The 23276-nt window shown below is 38.5% G+C and overlaps 1 protein-coding gene across 1 annotated transcript in view; it reads right to left on the bottom strand.

Moving 5' to 3' along the window:
• Positions 1-23276, bottom strand: part of SLF1 (SMC5-SMC6 complex localization factor 1) — a 74569-nt gene that overhangs the window by 17211 nt on the left and 34082 nt on the right. Inside the window, exons 13-14 of the mRNA XM_040241516.1 lie at positions 16107-16238; positions 15321-15486 (exon numbers count right to left, since the gene is read on the bottom strand). Of these exons, the coding sequence (XP_040097450.1) occupies positions 15321-15486; positions 16107-16238 (298 nt within the window). The remainder of the gene's footprint in view (positions 1-15320; positions 15487-16106; positions 16239-23276) is intronic.

The raw sequence follows: 23276 nt of genomic DNA on the forward strand, positions 1-23276 counted from the left end.
CATTTCCCTAAATGGCCTTTCAAAGGAAAAGACTTCAAAAACATAATGAATACAAGCTATAGCAAGAGTGTACTTTGTTGTTAAAAAAAAAAAAAATTGTCTGATCAAATATAAGTTATTCAGTTCAGTTCAGTCGCTCAGTCGTGTCCGACTCTTTGGGACCCCATGAATCACAGCACGCCAGGCCTCCCTGTCCATCACCAACTCCCGGAGCTCACTCAAACTCACGTCCATCAAGTCCGTGATGCCACCCAGCCATCTCATCCTCTGTCGTCCCCTTCTCCTCCTGCCCTCAATTCCTCCCAGCATCAGAGTCTTTTCCAATGAGTCAACACTTCGCATGAGGTGGCCAAAGTACTGGAGTTCAGCTTTAGCATCATTCCTTCCAAAGAACACCCAGGACTGATCTCCTTTAGAATGGACTGGTTGGATCTCCTTGCAGTCCAAGGGACTCTCAAGAGTCCTCTCCAACACCATGGTTCAAAAGCATCAATTCTTCAGTGCTCAGCCTTCTTCACAGTCCAACTCTCACATGACCACTGGAAAAACCATAGCCTTGACTAGATGGACCTTTGTTGGCAAAGTAATGTCTCTGCTTCTCAATATGCCATCTAGGTTGGTCATAACTTTCCTTCCAAGGAGCAAGCATCTTTTAATTTCATGGCTGCAGTCACCATCTGCAGTGATTCTGGAGCCCCCCAAAAGAAAGTCTGACACTGTTTCCACTGTTTCCCCATCTATTTCCCATGAGGTGATGGGACCGGATGCCATGATCTTCGTTTTCTGAATGTTGAGCTTTAAGCCAACTCTTTCACTCTCCTCTTTCACTTTCATCAACAGGCTTTTTAGTTCCTCTTTTCTTTTCTGCCACAAGGGTGGTGTCATCTGCATATCTGAGGTTATTGATATTTCTCCCGGCAATCTCGATTCCAGCTTGTGTTTCTTCCAGTCCAGAGTTTCTCATGATGTACTCTGCATATAAGTTAAATAAGCGGGGTGACAATATACAGCCTTGACGTACTCCTTTCCCAAGTTGGAACCAGTCTGTTGTTCCATGTCCAGTTCTAACTGCTGCTTCCTGACCTGCATACAGATTTCTCCAGAGGCAGGTCAGGTGGTCTGGTATTCCCATCTCTTTCAGAATTTTCCACAGTTTATTGTGATCCACACAGTCAAAGGCTTTGGCATAGTCAATAAAGCATAAATAGATGTTTTTCTGGAACTCTCTTGCTTTTTCCATGATCCAGCAGATGTTGGCAATTTGATCTCAAGCTCCTCTGCCTTTTATAAAACCAGCTTAAACATCTGGAAGTTCACGGTTCATGTATTGCTGAAGCCTGGCTTGGAGAATTTTGAGCATTACTTTACTAGTGTGTGAGATGAGTGCAATTGTGTGGTTGTTTGAACATTCTTTGGCATTGCCTTTCTTTGGGATTGGAATGAAAACTGACCTTTTCCAGTCCTGTGGCCACTGCTGAGTTTGCCAAATTTGTTGGCATATTGAGTGCAGCACTTTCAGAGCATCATCTTTCAGGATTTGAAATAGCTCAACTGGAATTCCATCACCTCCACTAGCTTATATCAAATACCATATCTAACTTACAGATATCAAGTTTAACCATTGCTTTATATTACCATTTCTATATTAACATTGTTGAACTACTATAAGAAATATAACAAGGCATACAAAATTTACTTATAATAATGTTTTACACTAGTGTTTAAAAACATCTTTCTAATCCATAAACTATGAAGATGAAGAGGTGTGAAAATGATAATTTTAAACACCTCTGATTTAAACAGACACACTTTTTCACAATGACATTAAACTAGTTAAAATTCCTGTAGTTTTGGTATTTGCTGTCTAGGCATGTTGGATATGTGAAAAAAAATCACTAAATTAACATTTGGGTAGAAAGCATGTGAAAAGGTTTTAATAAATGTAATGATACCCAAATAGACTATAACTGCTATGTTCTGCCACCATATTATACCTGATATGAGATTAGTGACAGAAATATCCAGCACTTAGCACTTTGAACCCTCAATGACTACAGGATTTATTTCTCCTGCACTCAAAGACAAGGTTCTTATGAGTATATACCACATCATTCCTGTCATAAGAAGTTATTAAATGATTTCAGAGTTGAAGTGCTATTTTGGGGTTGCTGTACAAACAAGGACAAATGGTCAAGCAGCACATACATCAGACCCACTAAAAAAAAAGTGTTTACTGAGGGAAAATCCACAGATAGGATCCTTAGCAGGTGCATAGGTCCCCTTCTGCCCTACCATGATGCTGTTGGGCAGCACATGGTATTCAGGCAGGGCTGGACATCAGAAGGTGGGGGACAAACTCTGAAGACTGGGACCAAAGGAATTCTAAGCTGCATGATTAGGGAAGCACTGCCCTTCTTCTGACATGATCAGGGGCCAAGATACAGAACCGTGGCCATACCCCGATTCTGCGAGGTCAGGATTCACGAGTGCACAAGAGCAGAGCCCCTTCTCCTGCTTCATTAGAGAGCTGTGTTTAAACCCTGCAGCTGTGGTTGTGTGACATGGGGATTGAGCAGTAGGACTGGCCGTTACCACCAGGCTGGGGACGTGCCCACACCTCCCTCAGACTCTTAACTGTGATAAGCCTTGAAGCTGACCCTAAATGGCTCTTGTAAGTACTGGGTCTTAGACAGTCTTCAACGAATTTTGCAGGAAGCCAACTCTATTCTGTGCAAAGCCCAAATGTAGATGATCACTGAGCAATGTTACTTCTCATGGTTCAATTTATGAAGAGAACATAAAATGGGACAATGAAAATCTCTATTTAAACTAGCAAACTGATCATGCCTAGATTCATACCACAGAATATTCCTTCCAACATATGCGTATATCTGACTTTTAGCAACGAGACTACTCAGGAAGAAAGCATGAGACTGTTCCATTTGATTTTTCAAAGTATTCCCCTATTTCAATCAGGGTTATTTCAGCTCCCTGGTCCTCAGACTCCAGATGTGAAAGATGAGGTCAGCCTAAAGAGTTAAGCTTCATATAAACTAAAATCCTAACACTGAAAGATGAAGCCCCTGGTCAGCAGGTGTCCAATATGCTACTGGAGAAAAGCAGAGAAACAGCTCCAGAAGGAATGAAGACTCTGAGCCAAAGAGGAAACAATGTTTGGTTGTGGATGTGTCTGGTGGTCAAAGTAAAATCTGATGCTGTAAAGAGCAATATCGCATAGGAACCTGGAATGTTAGATCGATGAATCAAGGGTAATTGGAAGTGGTCAAATAGGAGATGGCAAGAGTGAACATCGACATTTTAGCAACTGAACTAAAATGGACTGGAATGGGCGAATTTAACTAAGATTACCATTTTATCTACTACCATGGGCAAGAATCCCTTTGATGAAATGAGGTAGCCCTCAGAGTCAACAAGAGTCTGAAGTGCAGCACCTGGGTGCAATCTCAAACCGACAGAATGATCTCTTTTGGTTTTCAAGGTAATCCATTCAACATCATAGTAATCCAAGTCTATGCCCCAACTACTAATGCCAAAGAAGCTGAACAGTTCTATGATGACCTATAAGACCTTCTAGAACTAACACCAAAAAATGATGTCCTTTCCATCATAGGGGACTGGGATGCAAAAGTAGGAAATCAAGAGATACCTGGAGTAACCGGCAAGTTTGGCCTTGGAGTACAAAATGAAGCAGGGCAAAGGCTAAGAGAGTTTTGCTAAGAGAATGCACTAGTCATAGTAAACACCCTCTTCCAACAACACAAGGGATGACTCTACACATGGACACTACCAGATGGTCAATACCAAAACCAGACTGATTATATTCTCTGCAGGTGAATTTGGGAGAAGCTCTATGCAATCAGCAAAAACAAGAACAGGAGCTGACTGTGGCTCAGATCATAACTCCTTATTGCCAAATTCAGACTGAAATTGAATAAAGTAGGGAAAACCACCAGACCATTATGGTATGAACTAAATCAAACCCCTTATGATTATACAGTGGAAGTGACAAACAGATTCAATGTATTAAATCTGAAAGAAAGAGTGCTTGAAGAACTGTGGACAGAGGTCCGTGACACTGTACAGGAGGCAGTGATGAAGACCATCCCCAAGAAAAAGAAATGCAAAAAAGCAAAATGGTTGTCGGAGGAGGCCTTACAAATAGCTGTGAAAAGAAGAGAAGCAAAAGGCAAAGGAGAAAAGGAAAGATATACCCATTTGAATGCAGAGTTCCAAAGAACAGCAAGGAGAGATAAGAAAGCCTTCCACAGTGATCAGTGCAAAGTAATAGAGGAAAACAATAGAATGGGAAAGACTAGAGATCTCTTCAAGAAAATTAGAGATACGAAGGGAACATTTCATGCAACGATGGGCTCAATAAAGGACAGAAATGATATGGACCGAACAGAAGCCAAAGATGTTAAGAAGAGGTGGTAAGAATACATAGAAGAACTATATAAAAAGGATCTTAATGACCTGGAAAACCACGATGGTGTGGTCACTTACCTACAGTCAGACATCCTGGAATGTGAAGTGAAGTGGGCCTTAGGAAGCATTACTATGAACAAAGCTAGTGGAGGTGATGGAATTCCAGTTGAGCTATTTCAAATCCTGAAAGATGATGCTGTTAAAGTGTTGCATTCAATATGCCAGTAAATTTGGAAAACTCATCAGTGGCCGCAGAACTAGAAAAGGTCGGTTTTCATTCCAGTCCCAAAAAAGGGCAATGCCAAAGAATGTTCAAACTAATGCACAATTTCACATGCTAGTAAGGTAATGTTCAAAATCCTCCAAGCCAGGCTTTAGCAGTACATAAACTGAGAACTTACAGATATGCAAGCTGGATATAGAAAAGGCAGAGGAAGCAGAGATCAAATTGCCAACACCTGCTGGATCACAGAAAAAGCAAGGGAATTTCACGACAAACTGTGAAAAATTCTAATAGAGATGAGAATACCAAACTACCTTATGTGCCTCCTGAGAAATCTGTATGCAGGTCAAAAAGCAACAGTTAGAACCAGACGTGGAACACAGACTGGTTGAAAATTAGGAAAGGAGTATATCAAAGCTATATATTGTCACCTTGCTCATTTAACTTATATGCAGAGGACATCATGAGAAATGCAAATGCTGGACTAGATGAAGCTCAAGGGGGAATCAAGATTGCCAGGAGAAATATCAATGACCTCAAAAATGAGATGACATCACCTTAGTAGAAAAAAGCAAAGAGGAACTAAAGAGCCTCTTGAAGAATGTGAAAGAGGAGAGTGACAAAGCTGGCTTAAAACTCAGCATTCAAAAAACAAAGATCATGGCATGTGGTCCCATCACTTCCTGACAAATCAGTTCAGTTCAGTCACTCAGTCGTGTCCAATTCTTTGCGACCCCATTAATCGCAGCACGCCAGGCCTCCCTGTCCATCACCAACTCCTGGAGTTCACCCAGACTCACATCCATCGAGTCAGCGATGCCATCCAGCCATCTCATCCTCTGTCGTCCCCTTCTCCTCCTGCCCCCAATCCCTCTCAGCATCAGAGTCTTTTCCAATTAGTCAACACTTTGCATGAGGTGGCCAAAGTACTGGAGTTTCAGCTTTAGCATCATTCCTTCCAAAGAAATCCCAGGGCTGATCTCCTTCAGAATGGACTGGTTGGATCTCCTTGCAGTCCAAGGGACTCTCAAGAGTCTTCGCCAACACCACACTTCAAAAGCATCAATTCTTCAGTGCTCAGCCTTCCTCACAGTTCAACTCTCACATCCATATATGACTACTGGAAAAACCATAGCCTTGACTAGCCAGACCTTTGTTGGCAAAGTAATGTCTCTGTTTTTGAATATGCTATCTAGGTTGGTCATAACTTTTCTTCCAAGGAGTAAGCGTCTTTTAATTTCATGGCTGCAGTCACCACCTGCAGTGATTTTGGAGCCCCCAAAAATAAAGTCTGACACTATTTCCACTGTTTCCCCATCTATTTCCCATGAAGTGATGGGACCAGATGCCATGATCTTCGTTTTCTGAATGTTGAGCTTTAAGTCAACTCTTTCACTCTCCTCTTTCACTTTCATCAACAGGCTTTTTAGTTCCTCTTTTCTTTTCTGCCACAAGGGTGGTGTCATCTGCATATCTGAGGTTACTGATATTTCTCCCGGCAATCTCGATTCCAGCTTGTGCTTCTTCCAGCCCAGCATTTCTCATGATGTACTCTGCATATAAGTTAAATAAGCAGGGTGACAATATATACAGCCTTGACGTACTCCTTTCCCAAGTTGGAACCAGTCTGTTGTTCCATGTCCAGTTCTAACTGTTGCTTCCTGACCTGCATACAGATTTCTCCAGAGGCAGGTCAGGTGGTCTGGTATTCCCATCTCTTTCAGAATTTTCTACAGTTTATTGTGATCCACACAGTCAAAGGCTTTGGCATAGTCAAAAAACAGAAGTAGATGTTTTTCCGGGACTCTCTTGCTTTTTCCTGCCAAATAGATGGGGATAAAATGGAAACTTTATTTTCTTGGGCTCCAAAATCACTGCAGATGGTGACTACAGCCATGAAATTAACAGATGCTTGCTCTTTGGAAGAAAAGCTATGACAAACCTAGACAGCATATTGAAAAGCAGACTCACTTTGGTGACAAAGGTCCATATAGGTAAAACTGGCTTTTCTAGTAGTTATGTATGGATGTGAGAGTTGGACCATAAAGAAGGCTGAGCATGGAAGAATTGATGCTTTTGAACTGTGGTGTTGGAGAAGACTCTTGAGAGTCCCTTAGTCAGCAAGGATATCAAACCAGTCAATCCTGAAGGAAATCAACCCTAAATATTCACTGGAAGAACTGATGCTGAAGCTGAAGCTCCAATACTTTGACCACCTGATGGGAAAAGTCGACTCATTGGAAAAGTCTCTGATGTTGGAGAAGATTGAGGGTTCGAGAAAAAGGGGGCAACAGAGGATGAGAGGGTTGGATGGCATCAGCAACTCAATGGACATGAGTTTGAGCAAACCCTGGGAGATAATGAAGGACAGGGAAACGTGGCATACTCCATTCCATGGGGTTGCAAAGAGTTAGACATGTCTTAGCAACTGAACAACAACAAAACCATAATCCAGCACTCCATTACGTGAAAATAACACAAAACCAACCAGCTGAGACTTTCCTTATGCAAATAAATATACATGTGTACCTGGCACCACAGATGAGTATCAATATTGCTTACTATTCAATTCACCTTCAATTATTGTTATTAAACAAAGACAGGGCTCCCCTGGGGGTCCAGTGATGAAGAGTCCTCCTTGCAGTGCAGGGGATACCAGTCGGATCCCTGGTCCAGAAGGATACCACATGCCTTGGAACAACTAAGCCCATGCATCACAAATGTAGAGCCTGTGCTCTAGTGCCTGGAGCCACAACTATTGAAGCTTACACGCCCTCGAGTTCCTGCTCAGAAACAAGAAAAGCCACTGCAATGAGAAGCCCATGTACTACAACTACAGAGTAGCCCCCGCTAGCCTCAACTAGAGAAAGCCCTCACGACAAAGATTCAGCGCTTTCAAAAACAAAATAAATCTTAAAAAAAAGAAAAAAAAAAATCGAGATCGGCCCATCTTGCAGTATTTTCAAGGAAAGACTGTGGTTCCTTTACCATGGTCAGAAAAATTCCTGCCAAAGTTATTCTATTTGTGTATCAATGGCTAAAACAGCTATCACATATCCATCATAGAAAATTTTCATAGAAAAATATACTTTCAAATCAGGTTCTTGGATCCTTTTACACTATTTTCTTAACCATGATGCTCACTATAACTATAGGCCACTGTGCTATGGATTATGCTCACTGTAACTGAACAATGCTATTTCTAGCACAGAGAATAGATACGCTTTTGGGTAGGTTAGAGGGAGAAAGGCCAAAAAAAAAAAAAAAAATCATAAAACGAGAAAAGCTTTCTTGGAATGCTGAAATGTTTACTAAAGCTGAAAGAGTATAGCACAAATAACCTAAGATTTAAAGAAATGAAAGATTTAACTTACAGATGTGACATATTTTCCTTGGTACTCCCTTCTAATATGTCCAAGTCTTTTAGAAGACATTCTGTCAATACAGTTGTCTATTATCTACCAGTACAAGTAATCTCCAGGTTATAAACTTGGCAATCTCCCCAAAATTGACCAGTGTATAAAATGCAGAACAAATCTGAATGTTGGCCTTCTGACTCCCGGATTAGGGCTTTCTACAATATCCCACAGCAACAGATGACAAACTGCTCCTCTAGTACCTCTGGCAGAAAGAGGCAAACATTAACTATATACTGTGCCTCTTCCTATTTTGAACAGTGGCAAGTGAAATGAGACAAAGTGTTGGCCACTAGTCAAGGTTTTGCCCTAAGAAGCGGTGACATCTTGAATAAGTTATTTATACTCTTCAACCTCAATTTCTTTATTTTTAAATGCAAACTAGTTTCCATTTCTACCAGTAACTATATGGTTATAATTAAACAGCATTTAAGGATATCACAAAGAAAAGCAGGACTAACCACTAAGCTTAGTAAAATGTGTACCTCCTCTATAACCTTGACACATTCCACCTCTGCTCTGCCAAGGAAAGCCCAAGCTTTCTGAGATTATGACAATGAAATTCATTGCCATTGTGTCACTCTGCAATACTTTCTGATTGACATTATGACAAAACAATATTAGCATAAACTGAGGACTTCTGTTTAGCTAATGACTTAAATTGAATGCTTCAACTAAGCAAATCAAGATACAAATGCTTTACAGTACAGAAAATGATGCCTGTGAACATGCATGGAATTCATGAAATTGGAAACTGCCAAAAAGATTTAATTAAGTACAATAATGAATTCTAACACATAAAGTACCACAATAAAAAAAAACCCAGTTTATATGAAGTTAAGCAATACAAATGTTAAATATTAATTTGCAAAGCTCAAAACGAGTTCTCATACTACAACTGATGCTACAATTTCTTGTACACTGCTTTGCAGATATATTTAATTTACTTATAAATCTGAACAAAAATCTTCAGGTTAAATATGTATAAATTCGTTACTATTTACATTAGTATTTGCTGAGTAAATTCTTAACTGTGGGAGTACTTTTGTGATTTAGTAAAATTGTAGAAACATCACTTTTATTATTGTTTTCAATTATAAATGAAATTTTCATTTATATAATGGATTAAAAAATGTTTAAAATTTCTTATTTATGCATTTCTGCATAAATAAGAAAAAATTTTCTATACTTAATGATTCTATTGTCTAATCAGTAGGAAAAAAAGGCAATGATAATTAATCAGGATTTTATCATTTTCAGCTTAGAAGTGTAGTTACACCCAGAAACAATCCTCCCTTTTTAATTCAAACTGGAAAAGCAAACAAAAACCCTGAAAAGAATTTTTTCTTTAAAGAATGCATCAGACACTCCCTAATTAGAATCTTTAAAAATCAATAAGGGCTTCTGTTTCTGATAATGGAGGCCTCCCATAATTCAGATAAACTGTCTTACAAAAGAAAACTTAAAATGTTGAATATGTAAAACATCTTCTGTAAAGTTAAGAGAAACTGCTCAGCCAGGATCCAGGAGAAGGTAATAACCAAGTGATGCCTCAAAGCTAACTGACTTTGCCCTAAGGCCATCTGCTGACCCCAGAGAAAGAGCTGACAAACAGAAGTGTTGTTTTTGGAGCCTAGGGGAGTAGAAAGTATAAAAGTCATGGCCCAAGGCCTAATGCCCAATATGCTGGCACCCTGCAGGGCTTCAATCTGAAAGTAAGCACAAAGCAGAAGCAAAACTACCTTTATCTGTAGCCTTGTGCTTCACACGGACTATTCAGGAACCTTTGAAACCAGCAACAAAAATTCTCCCCACAAGAAAATAGTCAGTGTCTTTGCCATGAACTGTTTCTACAAAGTATAATTTTTTAAATGCCATTTATATCATACAGAGTCAAGCACACCTAGTTCGCAAGAGAATATAAAAGACAAGAAAACAGCAGAAACAAGAAATAGAAACAGACTCACAAAAATGTCAAATATGGAATAATCAGACATAGACTGTAAAATAACTATTATAACCATGTTCAAAGAAAAAAGAAAACCTTGAAAACTTTGTAGGGAACCAGAAATCATAAACATATGCCATAGTAATTTGAAAGTTAAAAAGTCTAAAACTGGAAAAAGTACAAAAATTAAAAATGCAATTGCCATGTTTATCTTGCTCAGTTCAGTTCAGTCGCTCAGTCGTGTCTGACTCTTTGGGACGCCATGAATCGCAGCACGCCAGGATTCCCTGTTCATCACCAACTCCCAGAGTTCACTCAAACTCATGTGCATCTAGTCGGTGATGCCATCCAGCCATCTCATCCTCTGTCGTCCCCTTCTCCTCCTGACCCCATTCTCTCCGAGCATCAGAGTCTTTTCCAATGAGTCAACTCTTCGCATGAGGTGGCCAAAGTACTGGAGTTTCAGCTTTAGCATCATTCCTTCAAATGAACACCCAGAACTGATCTCCTTCAGAATGGACTGGTTGGATCTCCTTGCAGTCCAAGGGACTCTCAAGAGTCTTCTGCAACACCACAGTTCAAAAGCATCAATTCTTGGGCGCTCAGCCTTCTTCACAGTCCAACTCTCACATCCATACATGACCACTGGAAAAACCATAGCCTTGACTAGATGGACCTTAGTCGGCAAAGTAATGTCTCTGCTTTTGAATATGCTATCTAGGTTGCTCATAACTTTTCTTCCAAGGAGTAAGTGTCTTTTAATTTCATGGCTGCAGTGATTTTGGAGCCCCCCCAAAAGAAAGTCTGACACTGTTTCCCCATCTATTTCCCATGAGGTGATGGGACCGGATGCCATGATCTTCGTTTCCTGAATGTTGAGTTTTAAGCCAACTTTTTCACTCTCCACTTTCATTTTCATCAAGAGGCTTCTTAGTTCCTCGTCACTTTCTGCCATAAGAGTGGTGTCATCTGCATATCTGACGTTATTGATATTTCTCCTGGCAATCTTGCAGTCCAAGGGACTCTCAAGAGTCTTCTCCAACACCACAGTTCAAAAGCATCAATTCTTCAGTGTTCACCTTTCTTCACAGTCCAACTCTCACATCCATACATAACCACTGGAAAAACCATAGCCTTGACTAGACAGACCTTTGTTGGCAAAGTAATATCTCTGCTTTTGAATATGCTATCTAGGTTGGTCATAACTTTCCTTCCAAGGAGTAAGCGTCTTTTAATTTCATGGCTGCAGTCACCATCTCCAGTGATTTTGGAGCCCCCAAAAATAAAGTCTGACACAGTTTCCACTGTTTCCCCATCTATTTGCCATGAAGTGATGGCACCAGATGCCATGATCTATGTTTTCTGAATGTTGAGCTTTAAGCCAACTTTTTACTCTCCTCTTTCACTTTCATCAAAAGGCTCTTTAGTTTTCTTCTCTTTCTGCGATAAGGGTGGTGTCTTCTGCATATCTGAGGTTATTGATATTTGTCCTGGCAATCTTGATTCCAGCTTGTGCTTCTTCCAGACTAGTGTACCTGAAATTGGATGAAAACGCTATCCAAAACACACTGAGTGTAGAAAAAAATGGAAAATAAACAAAAAGAGGGTAAAAACACAGAGGATACAAAGAAGAGGTGTAACATGTGTTCAACTGGAACTTAAAAAGCAAAAGAGAGAAAATGGATCAGGAAAAATTAATTAGAAGTGAAACTATGGAAGAATTTTCCTTAAGCTAGAAGATACTTTATTTATGGCTACAAAGCCTTTGACTGTGTGGATCCCAACAAACTGTGGAAAATTCTTAAAGAGATGGGAATACCAGACCTCACCTGCTTCCTGAGAAATCTGTATTCAGGTCAAGAAACAACAATTAGAACCAGACATGGAAAAAAGGACTGGCTCCAAATTGGGAAAGGAGTTTATGTCAAGGTTGTATATTGTCACCCTGCTTATTTAACTCATATGCAGAGTACACCATGAAAAATGCCAGGTTGGATGAAAAACAAGCTGGAATCAAGATTGCTGGAATAAATATCAATAACCTCAGACACCAGATGACACCACCCTTCTGGCAGAAAGAGAAGAAAACTAAAGAGCCTCTTGATGAAAGTGAAAGAAGGGAGTGAAAAAGTTGGCTTAAACTTAACAATCAGAAAACTAAGATCATGGCATCCGGTCCCATCACTTCATGGCAAATAGATGGGGAAACAATGGATATAGTAAGAGACTTTATTTTCTTGGGCTCCAAAATCACTGCAGATGGTGACTGCAGCCATGAAATTAAAAGACGCTTGCTCCTTGGAAGAAAAGCCAAGACCAATCTAGACAGCATATTTAAAAGCAGAGACATTACTTTACCAACAAAGATCCATCTAGTCAAGGCTATGGTTTTTCCAGTAGTCATGTATGGATGTGAGAATTGAATTATAAAGAAAGCTGAGTGCCGAAGAACTGACGCTTACTCTTGAGAGTCCCCTGGACAGCAAGGAGATCCAACCAGTCCATCCTAAAGGAAATCAGTCCTGAATATTCACTGGAAGGACTGATGCTGAAGCTCCAATACTTTGGGCATCTGATGCAAAGAACTGACTTCTTGGAAAAGACCCTGATGCTGGGAGAGATTGAAGGTGGAAGGAGATGGGGACAGATGACAAAAGGATGAAATGTCTGGATGGCATCACTGATGTGATGGACATGAGTTTGAGTAAACTCTTGGAGTTGGTGATGGACAGGGAGGCCGGGCATGCTGCAGTCCATGGGGTCGCAAGGAGTTGGACACGACTAAGTGACTGAACTAAACTGGACTTAAACACCAGAGATCTCCACTCCATCTACCTGGTTTACTATCCCCAAAGAAACTACTACCTAACCATCAGCTATGATTATATATCATTCATGAGTAACAAGAAGGCATTACTATATATAAAGCATGAACTATTAAAAAAAGAAAAAAATAAAGAACAAACTCCTGAGGGAGTCTTAAAAGTTGATTAAAACATTTAAGCTTGAGCTAACAGGTGTTAGGGAAAGATGTAGAATAAAAGAGAAAACACATTTTGGCCTCTAATTAACATTTAGAAAACTAAGGTCATGGCATCTGGTCCCATCACTTCATGGGAAATAGATGGGGAAACAGTGGAAACTGTGTCAGACTTTACTTTTTGGGGTACCAAAATCACTGCAGATGGTGACTGCAGCCATGAAATTAAAAGACGCTTACTCCTTGGAAGAAAAGTTATGACCAACCTAGATAGCATATTCAAAAGGAGAGATATTACTTTGCTGACTAAGGTCCGTCTAGTCAAGGCTATGGTTTTTCCTGTGGTCATATATGGATGTGAGAGTTGGACTGTGAAGAAGGCTGAGCGCTCAAGAATTGATGCTTTTGAACTGTGGTGTTGGAGAAGACTCTTAAGAGTCCCTTGGACTGCAAGATTGCCAGGAGAAATGTCAATAACATCAGATATGCAGATGACACCACCCTTATGGCAGAAAGTGAAGAGGAACTAAAAAGCCTCTTGATGAAAGTGAAAGTGGAGAGTGAAAAAGTTGGCTTAAAGCTCATCATTCAGAAAATGAAGATCATGGCATCCAGTCCCATCACTTCATGGGAAATAGATGGGGAAACAGTGGAAACAGTGTCAGACTTTCTTTTGGGGGGCTCCAAAATCACTGCAGCCATGAAATTAAAAGATGCTTACTCCTTGGAAGAGAAGTTATGAGCAACCTAGATAGCATATTCACAAGCAGAGACATTACTTTGCCGACTAAGGTCCATCTAGTCAAGGCTATGGCTTTTCCTGTGGTCATGTATGGATGTGAGAGCTGGACTGTGAAGAAAGCTGAGCACCAAAGAATTGATGCTTTTGAACTGTGGTGTTGGAGAAGACTCTTGAGAGTCCCCTGCACTGCAAGGAGATCTAACCAGTCCATTCTGAAGGAGATCAGCCCTGGGATTTCTTTGGAAGGAATGATGCTAAAGCTGAAACTCCAGTACTTTGGCTACCTCATGCGAAGAGTTGACTCATTGGAGAAGACCCTGATGCTGGGAGGCATTGGGAGCAGGAGGAGAAGGGGATGACAGAAGATGAGATGGCTGGATGGCATCACCAACTCGATGGACATAAGTTTGAGTGAACTCCAGGGGTTGGTGATGGACAGGGAGGCCTGGCGTGCTGCGATTCATGGGGTCTCAAAGCGTCGAACACAACTGAGTGATTGAACTGAACTGAACTGAGTCCTATATGAGGTCAAAATAAAAGTTGGGTTAATTTCAGAAAGCAGAAATCATATAGAGCTCACTTGTAAGCTATAAGTTACTATTAGTATTAATAATGAAAGCACAGACAAAATGCACTAACAACAAAAAGCCATCCATTTAGAAGTTTTAAAACACTCTTTAGAAATATTTCTTTGATCAAAGGAGAATTCATAATTGACAATAAAAAACACTTTGAAATAATCAGTAAGAGCACCCTACATTAAAGGATCAAAACTTGAAGGAGGAATCTCAAGTTGTACTCAAAAGGACATTCATATTAAGTATACATACTAGAAATAAAGACTAACAAAGGTAAGACTTAAACATTCAAGAAGATAGAAGAGAAAGTAAAAGAAAGGGATTTTTAAAAATGAACTGAAATAATGATATAATACAGAAAAGTTTACAATGAAGTCCCCAAAAGATCATTTTGCAAAGAAAAATGACTAACATTAAGCACCTAAAACATGGAGCAGAATGTTGCTATACACTTTACATATTTTCTGCATTCAATTTTCCCAGTTACCCTTCAGATAAATGTACTAACATCACTTTATGCTAAATTTCAAATGATAAGCAAAACCTATTTATGAAGAAATGGTTCAGGAAATAACTCTTAACATCCAGAAAGATGGTTTTAAATACAATTAGAACTTATTATTAGTAGCTCATCAAAAAGTTGTATGGATTCGCTCAATTTTTAAAATCAAAAGTTTCTTAAAAATTGAAACATCCAAAAATATAAAATCTAGAATGATAATTAACGGTAGATTTCTTAGCAGTAATAGCCAAGTAATTCTCCAAATGTGAATATGGCACTACCACCAAATTAGGAATGATGAAACCAGCCACCAAGAATCTTTTACTTTAAAATTAGATAAACAAAACAGAAAACAATGATATATTTGGGTACATATTAACTTTTTTCAAGTAACTCAAAATATAGAGGGAAGAAAAAAGATGCATATGTCAAAGAAATACTTTTTTCCAAAGGCCAATGTTCATTTGTAAATTAATCCTACTTACATCATTAGACTTGCATTTTTCCTTGTGAGAATATATAGTCCACTCCAAAAGCATATTTACAGGTTTGGTCAAAAGCGCAGAAGTCTCATTTCCTGACCAAAAGATTTCAAGAAGAACTGCCTTTCCTGTTATTTTCAGACTCTGAGAATCTGACCAGTCATACAACCTAATAAAAAGACAAATGAAAAGCATTATCTTTATGCCAATTTAACTATTACAGTTACTAGGTGTAAGAGCTGCTAAATTGATCATCACAGTTATTAGGCATAATATCTTGCCATAAAACAAAAAATTCTAGCAATTTCTAAATATAGAAAAATCATAATATATAAGGATCATAATATTGACTTGAAATTCAGGAGAAAATTTTTTAAATGGCCCCATTTCAACATAATCTCCAATGAGTACACATTAATGTAACTGCAGGTTTTAGAGCATGTGCAAAGCTTACAGATATTATAGCCAGTGTTAAAACCTGGTATAGCTTTTTACTTAGGCTTTAAATTACTAAAGAATTCAAAAGTATACAAATTCTGAAAAATAAAAACAATCTTATCTATCCAAATGTGTAAGTCAGTGAAAAATAAAAATGTGAACTAAGGAAACATAAAATATAAACCTTTACCGCTACTGAAGGACTGAATCTAGACGTATATTTTAAACATAAATCTACTTTAAACTAGAAAACAAGGTGGTTTTTTAAGAAATGTATATGTAAATAATTAGAAAAATGGCACATAAAACAACACATAGAAAAGATATATATTTTTGGTGATTAAAACTTACTTTTGACTCAGATGTTGGACTTCACTTTCAATCAAATTAAAGAAAAATTTAAGCAGTGTTAGGTGGAGTACCTTAGAGCCAATAATATTTTCTGAAATTTGATGACAAAAACTTTCATTGAAAAGGCAAGACCTGGAAAACATGAACCCAACAATCTATAACATGTAACAACTCACTGAGTAATTTGTGAGCAAATTATTTCGCTTTTCAGAAAATCATCAAAATTTTAATAAAGTTTGCTCCCACAAAATGTAAAGCAAATTAAGCAAAACTTTATTAATAATATTTCTTCCTTTAAATATTAAACCCTGTCAAATATCCCATATAGTTAATTTTTCAATAATAGAGATCTAATTTCCCTATTTTTCAATGATTGTAATGTTTAACAACCAGCTGGTAGTCTCCCTTTGTATTCTTTATTTCACTGAAAAAGAACAAAAGAGCTGTGAATTTCATTAATTCATTGATTCAGACCATCAGCTACATTCTCAATTAGCTACACTCAATTTATAATATTCTCCATAATCCTCCTCTTACTCAGGATTATTTTCTTATTCATTATTTAGTAAAATGAAGGTTATTTAGAGGTATTTTTTTAGTTTTAAAACGTCAGTATTTATTTTCTTTCCATCTTCTGCAGCAGTTCTACCCAACAGAACTTTCTGTGATGATGGATATGTTCCACTGAACATTTGAAATGTGGCTTGTGTAGAACTGAGGTGTTGAAATTTTATTTAACCTTAATTAAATTTAAATATAGTCACATGTGGCTAGTGACTTCGGAGGTGGAAGCACAGTTCTACAGTATTTTTAAAAAGAGAACCAAGATAAATCAGAACTCTAGGACTAAGAGTCTAGGCAACAATATTTATTACAATTTTCTTCCAACTTCATTATCATATCAACAGTGTACTTGCAACTCTGTACCTCTGTCTCCATCCTTTCCATCTCCTTTAGAATACCACACTAACAGAGTAGGTGGGCCCTTAACAGCTATTAAATTTAATAATCCATTTGATACTCCAATCTAGTCTAAAAGGTCCTCCTTGACCATAGTTATTTAACTCTACCTGAAAACTGCCAGAGACAGATACAATATTATCTTTTTTTCTTCTTATATAAACACATGGGGTCGCAAAGAGTCGGACACGACTGAGCGACTTCACTTTCACTTCACTTTCGTTATGAAATATTTCAAAAATACACTCAGAAGTAGACTAATATCATCCAGTTCATTTACATTCCTACCACTTTCCTAGGCACCTTCCGCTAGACTCCCAACAGACCCAATGATTTTGTAATTAGATCTGGTATCTGTTTATTAAAAAGTCTACTTTTAAGCTGTCTGAAATCCATTTCCGGTAGCATCAATTAATTCATTCAAATCTTATTAAGCATATATTATGTTCCAGATATAAGCACTGAGGAGAGAGATGTTGTAACACCGAGCATCTACTCTTCTGAAATTCAGAGGTTGCTTACATACACTGTTGGAGGGAATGTAAATCAGTATGGAGATCCCTCAAGGCTAATCATGTTTCTATTATGGCGTGCAGCTGTAACTATCTTTTATTTTTTGCCTGACTATTGATTGTGAAAACTGATAAACATCGTTTACTATTGTGATTACATAACTATTACACTGACTTAATACTACTGTATTTATGATTGGTCAACGGAAAATAATAGAATTCTATATCACCAAAACTATCATTTAATAGAAAAACCTGTAATCACTTTTTAAAATCCAGATCCATATCAGAATAATCTTGGAATTTTTTGAAAAGTACAAATCCCCAGGTATTGCTTTTTTCCTCCAGAGCTCCAGATATGTTTCTAATGAGCAGCCACGTTTAAAAACAACTGGATTATATGAGGATCGTTTACTTTTATCTAGTTTGTTTCACTTCTATTTCATATCCAGTGCTTCCATTTCATTTAGTTTATGTTTTCCAATTTGTCTGTCTCTTCTTTTCTGACATTCTTTCTCAAGAATTTATCAAATGTAGTAGAAAAGTCTATACATATATATAAAGTATGTATAATATAATATATATATTTTAGAAAACTTCTGAATTTTTCCCTGGCTAAAAAATTTGAAATTTTGATTTTACTTGTTTGACTTAGTATGAATACTATATTTCTAATAAAAAATAGATATGCAATAAGCAACAAAGGTTTACTATATAGCCCAGGGAACTATAGTCAACATCTTAAACTATAATGGAAAATAATCTCAAAAATAATATATGCGTATATGGATAACTTCTTTTAGATGAGGAATGCCAAAGAATGTTTGAACTACCAAATAATTGCACTCATTTCACATGTTAGCAAGTTAATGCTCAAAAATTCTTCAAGCTAGGCTTCAGTAGTACATAAACTGAGAAATTCCAAATATACAACATGGACTTAAAAAAGGGAGAGGAACCAGAGATCAAATTGCTAACATCTGCTGCATCACAGAAAAAGCAAGGGAATTCCTGAAAAACATCTATTTCTGCTTCATTGACTATGCTAAAGCCTTTGACTCCGTGGATCACAACAAATTGTGGAAAATTCTTAAAAAGAGACGGAAATACCAGACAACCTTACCTGCCTCCTAAGAAATCTGTATGCAGATCAAGAAGCAACAGTTAGAACTGGACATGGAACAACAGACTGGTTCCAAATTGGAAAAGGAGTACATCAAGGCTGTATATTCACCCTGTTTATTTAACTTATATGAAGAGTACATCATGTGAAATGCTGGGCTGGATGAAGCACAAGCTGGAATCAAGATTGCTAGGAGAAATACCAATAACCTTAGATATGCAGATAACACCACCCTTATGGCAGAAAGTGAAAAGGAATTAAAGAGCCTCTTGACGAAGGTGAAAGAAAAGAGTGACAAAGCTGGCTTAAAACTCAACATTCAAAAACTAAGATCATGGTATCCGGTCAAATCACTTCATGGCAAATAGATGGGAAAAGTGACAGAAAAAGAAACAGCGACAAACTTTATTTTCTTGGGCTCAAAATCACTGTGGATGGTAACCACAACCATGCAATTAAAAGACATTTGCTCCCTGGAAGAAAAGCTATGAAAAGCTAGACAGAGTATTAAACAGCCAAGACATCAGTTTGCCAACAAAGGTCTACCTAGTCAAAGCTATGTTTTTCCAACAGCCATGTATGGATGTTAGAGCTAGACCATAAAGAAGGCTAAGTGCCAAAGAACTGATGGTTTTGAACTGTGGTGTTGGAGAAGATTCTTGAGAGTCCCTTGGACAGCAAGGAAATCAAACCAGTCAATCCTAAGGGAAATCAACCCTGAATATTCATTGGAGGGACTGTTGTTGAAGCTAAAGCTCCAATACTTTGGCTACCTGACGTGAAGAGCCAACTCACTGGAAAAGACCCTGATGCTGGGAAAGATTGAAGGCAGGAGGAGAAGGGGACGACAGAGGATGAGATGGTTGGAAGGCATCATCAACTCAATGGACATGAGTTTGAGCAAATTCCAGGGGATGGTGATGGACAGGGCAGCCTGCTGTGCTGCAGTCCATGGGGTCGCAAAGAGCTGGACACGAGAGTGATGAACACCACCACCACTATGTGTAAGTGAATCACCTTGCTGTGCACCTGAGACACTGCAAGTCATCTGTACTTGAATATAATATATTAAGAAAAAAATTAAGAATAGAACTATCATTAAGATCCAGCTATCCCACTTCTGGGGCTTCCCTGGTGGCTCAAGAGGTTAAAGCGTCTGCCTGGAATTCAGGAGACCCAGGTTCGATCCCTGGGTCAGGAAGATCCCCTGGAGAAGGAAATGGCAACCCACTCCAGTACTTTTGCCTGGAGAATCCCATAGAGGGAGGAGCCTGGTAGGCTACAGTCCATGGGGTCACAAAGAGTCGGACACGACTGAGCAACTTCACTTTCTTTCATTCGACTTCTGGGCATTTATATGAAGAATATGAAAACACTAATTTGAAAAGATATATACACCCTTTGTTTATTGCAACAATATTTTACACTAGCCAAAATATGGAAATAACCTTAAGAGCCCATCAACAAATAAATAACGATATAACACACATTCACACACACACACACATAATAGAATACTACTCAGAAAATAAAAATCTTGCCATTTGTGACAACATGGATAGCCTTTGAGCTATTAAGTGAAACAAGTCAGAGAAAGACATATACCCTATGATTGTGGAATATAAAAAACAAATGATCAAAATAAATGAGCAAATTAGACCAAACCTAAACAGGCACACAGATAGAAACAGAGTAGCGGTTACCGGAGGGGAAAGGGTTGGGGGTGGGTGGAGAGAAGGAGATCAACTGTATGGTAACAGAAGAAAACTCAGTTTTTGTGGTGACCATACTGCAGGTACACAAAAGCAGAAATATAATGTTCATATGCAACTTACACAAGCTGGAATCAAGACTGCCGGGAGAAATATCAATAACCTCAGATATGCAGATGACACCTTATGGCAGAAAATGAAGAGGAACTAAAAAGCCTCTTGATGAAAGTGAAAGTGGAGAGTGAAAAAGTTGGCTTAAAGGTCAACATTCAGAAAACGAAGATCATGGCATCCGGTCCCATCACTTCATGGGAAATAGATGGGGACAGTGGAAACAGTGTCAGACTTTCTTTTGGGGGGCTCCAAAATCACTGCAGCCATGAAATTAAGAGATGCTTACTCCTTGGAAGAAAAGTTATGACCAACCTAGATAGCATATTCAAAAGCAGAGACATTACTTTGCCGACTAAGGTCCATCTCGTCAAGGCTATGGTTTTTCCAGTGGTCATGTATGGATGTGAGAGTTGGACTGTGAAGAAAGCTGAGCGCCGAAGAATTGATGCTTTAGAACTGTAGTGTTGGAGAAGACTCTTGAGAGTCCCTTGGACTGCAAGGAGATCCAACCAGTCCATTCTGAAGGAGATCAGCCCTGGGATTTCTTTGGAAGGAATGATGCTAAAGCTGAAACTCCAGTACTTTGGCCACCTCATGCGAAGAGTTGACTCATTGGAAAAGACTCTGATGCTGGGAGGGACTGGGGGCAGGAGGAGAAGGGGACAACAGAGGATGAGATGACTGGATGGCATCACAGACTCGATGGACGTGGGTCTGGGTGAACTCCGGGAGCTGGTGATGGACAGGGAGCCCTGGCGTGCTGGGTGAACTCTGGGAGGTGATGGACAGGGAGGCCTGGCGTGCTGCGATTCATGGGGTCGCAAAGAGTCCGACAAGATTGAGCAACTGAACTGAACTGATGCAACTTACATAATGTTACAAACTAACGTTACAACAATACAGAATTAAAAACAAACAAACAAAAAAACCCCAGAGGCTGATTTAAATAAGAAACTTCAGGCAAAGGGCAAGCGATAGGAAGTGGTATTTGATCTGCACTCTAAAGGATAATTAGGACTGGTCAGGTATTTACCGGGGGACAGGAATGGAGGTTTATAGAAGGCAGACAAAATCTAAGAGCAAAAGGTCAAGAAATGAAAAAGAGGGGCTTTCCTGGTGGTGTGGTGATAAAGAATCTGCCTGCCAATGCAGGAGACATGGGTTCAAACCCTTATTTGGGGACGATCCGGCATGACATGGAGCAACTAAGCATGTGAGCCACAACTAGAGAGCCTGTGGTCCAGAAGAGTCCAGGAGCCACAACTACCGAAGCCTGCATGCCCTGAAGTCCATGCTCCACAACAAGAGGAGCCCCTGCTTGCTGCAACTCGAGAAAAGTCCAGGCAGCAACAAAGACCCAGCATGGCCAAAAATACATACATAAATAAAATTTTTAAAAAAGAAATGAAAAAGTGTTCAGTCATTGGGTACACTTGGGAAAAAGATGAAGGTAAGAATGAAGACACACAGAGGGCTAAATTATGGAGGGTTTTACATGTTTTGCGAAGGAATTATAAATGTTTTCTATAGGTGATGTATGTCTTAATGAAGGACTTTTATCTGGGAAATGATAAGACCACTATGGAAAGACCATACTGGGGTACTTTGGAAGACAAAAGGAAAAAAGTAGAATCAAGATCAACAAGGTTGGCAGTGCAACAGTTTACATAAAAGCAATGAAGGCTTTTAAATAAATGTGATGACAACGAAGGAAGAAACAGAGTTGAAAATTAGGAAGAATGGCAAATAAGTAAACCATATATCCTCACTTCCTACACCTGAGCTGAGACAGTACTGTGTTAGAATTGTGCTCATATCTTCAAAAGTGCAGAAGCTAAGAAAAAAGGTGCAGAAATTATGATTTTATCTTTTTACCCTTTGAAACATAGCACAGTGCCTGGCTTCCAGTAACTACTCAATAACTTTTTTTTTTTTTAAAGAATAAATAAATGCACGCTAGCTAGCCAATTAGCTTGCGTTAAATATAATCCAACCAAGATGGTAGGTAAATCCTTATGATCTCAAAGAAGTAACCAAGCATCTAGCCTTTGCCTGGCTAGTCAAGTAACCTTTCTCTTACTACTATGAACTCCTGCTAAAATCAAACATTTGGATAAAAACAAAGTACTTCCCAGACAAAGGAGGGCTATCAGATACAGACAGCTATCAGAAAAAATGGAAAAATTGATTAGTTCTGAAAGAAACCAGCAGAAATAGGAGCGATTTCTGAAAAGATTAACATATGTAAGACAAAGGAAGGATTTAGGCAGATGACAGCATGTGCAGAGGCATGAAAAAGATGACATATTTAGAAAACATTAAGTTCAGTTTCAAAATTCAAATTCCTAGCTGAAAAAATATAAGAGAAACACTAAAACAGATACTGTACACAGTTACAAATGTTTATACTGATAATGACCAAAATTTGATAATGTTCATATCCGATTTCTTACTTTTTACAACAAAGTTCAAATTTATTTTGTTAAAAAGAAAACAAAGAATGATTTAGCATTCCTATAAGTCCATTTCATATATTTATTAAACATTTTAAAAAACAGAATGACTGACAAACATGACCAATTTAGCCTTTGTGTTAAACACAGCACACAAACATCACACACACAAAAATAACTTTTTCTAAAAAGAAACATATTTATTTTATCAGTATCTAAAAAATACATAGGAGAACCTGACTATATGAAATTGAGCACCCTTGCATATGAAATTCCTTACCTGATAAGCACTTCTA

Source organism: Oryx dammah, unplaced genomic scaffold (genome assembly GCF_014754425.2).
Source record: "Oryx dammah isolate SB20612 unplaced genomic scaffold, SCBI_Odam_1.1 HiC_scaffold_5, whole genome shotgun sequence".
Lineage (NCBI taxonomy): Eukaryota > Metazoa > Chordata > Mammalia > Artiodactyla > Bovidae > Oryx > Oryx dammah.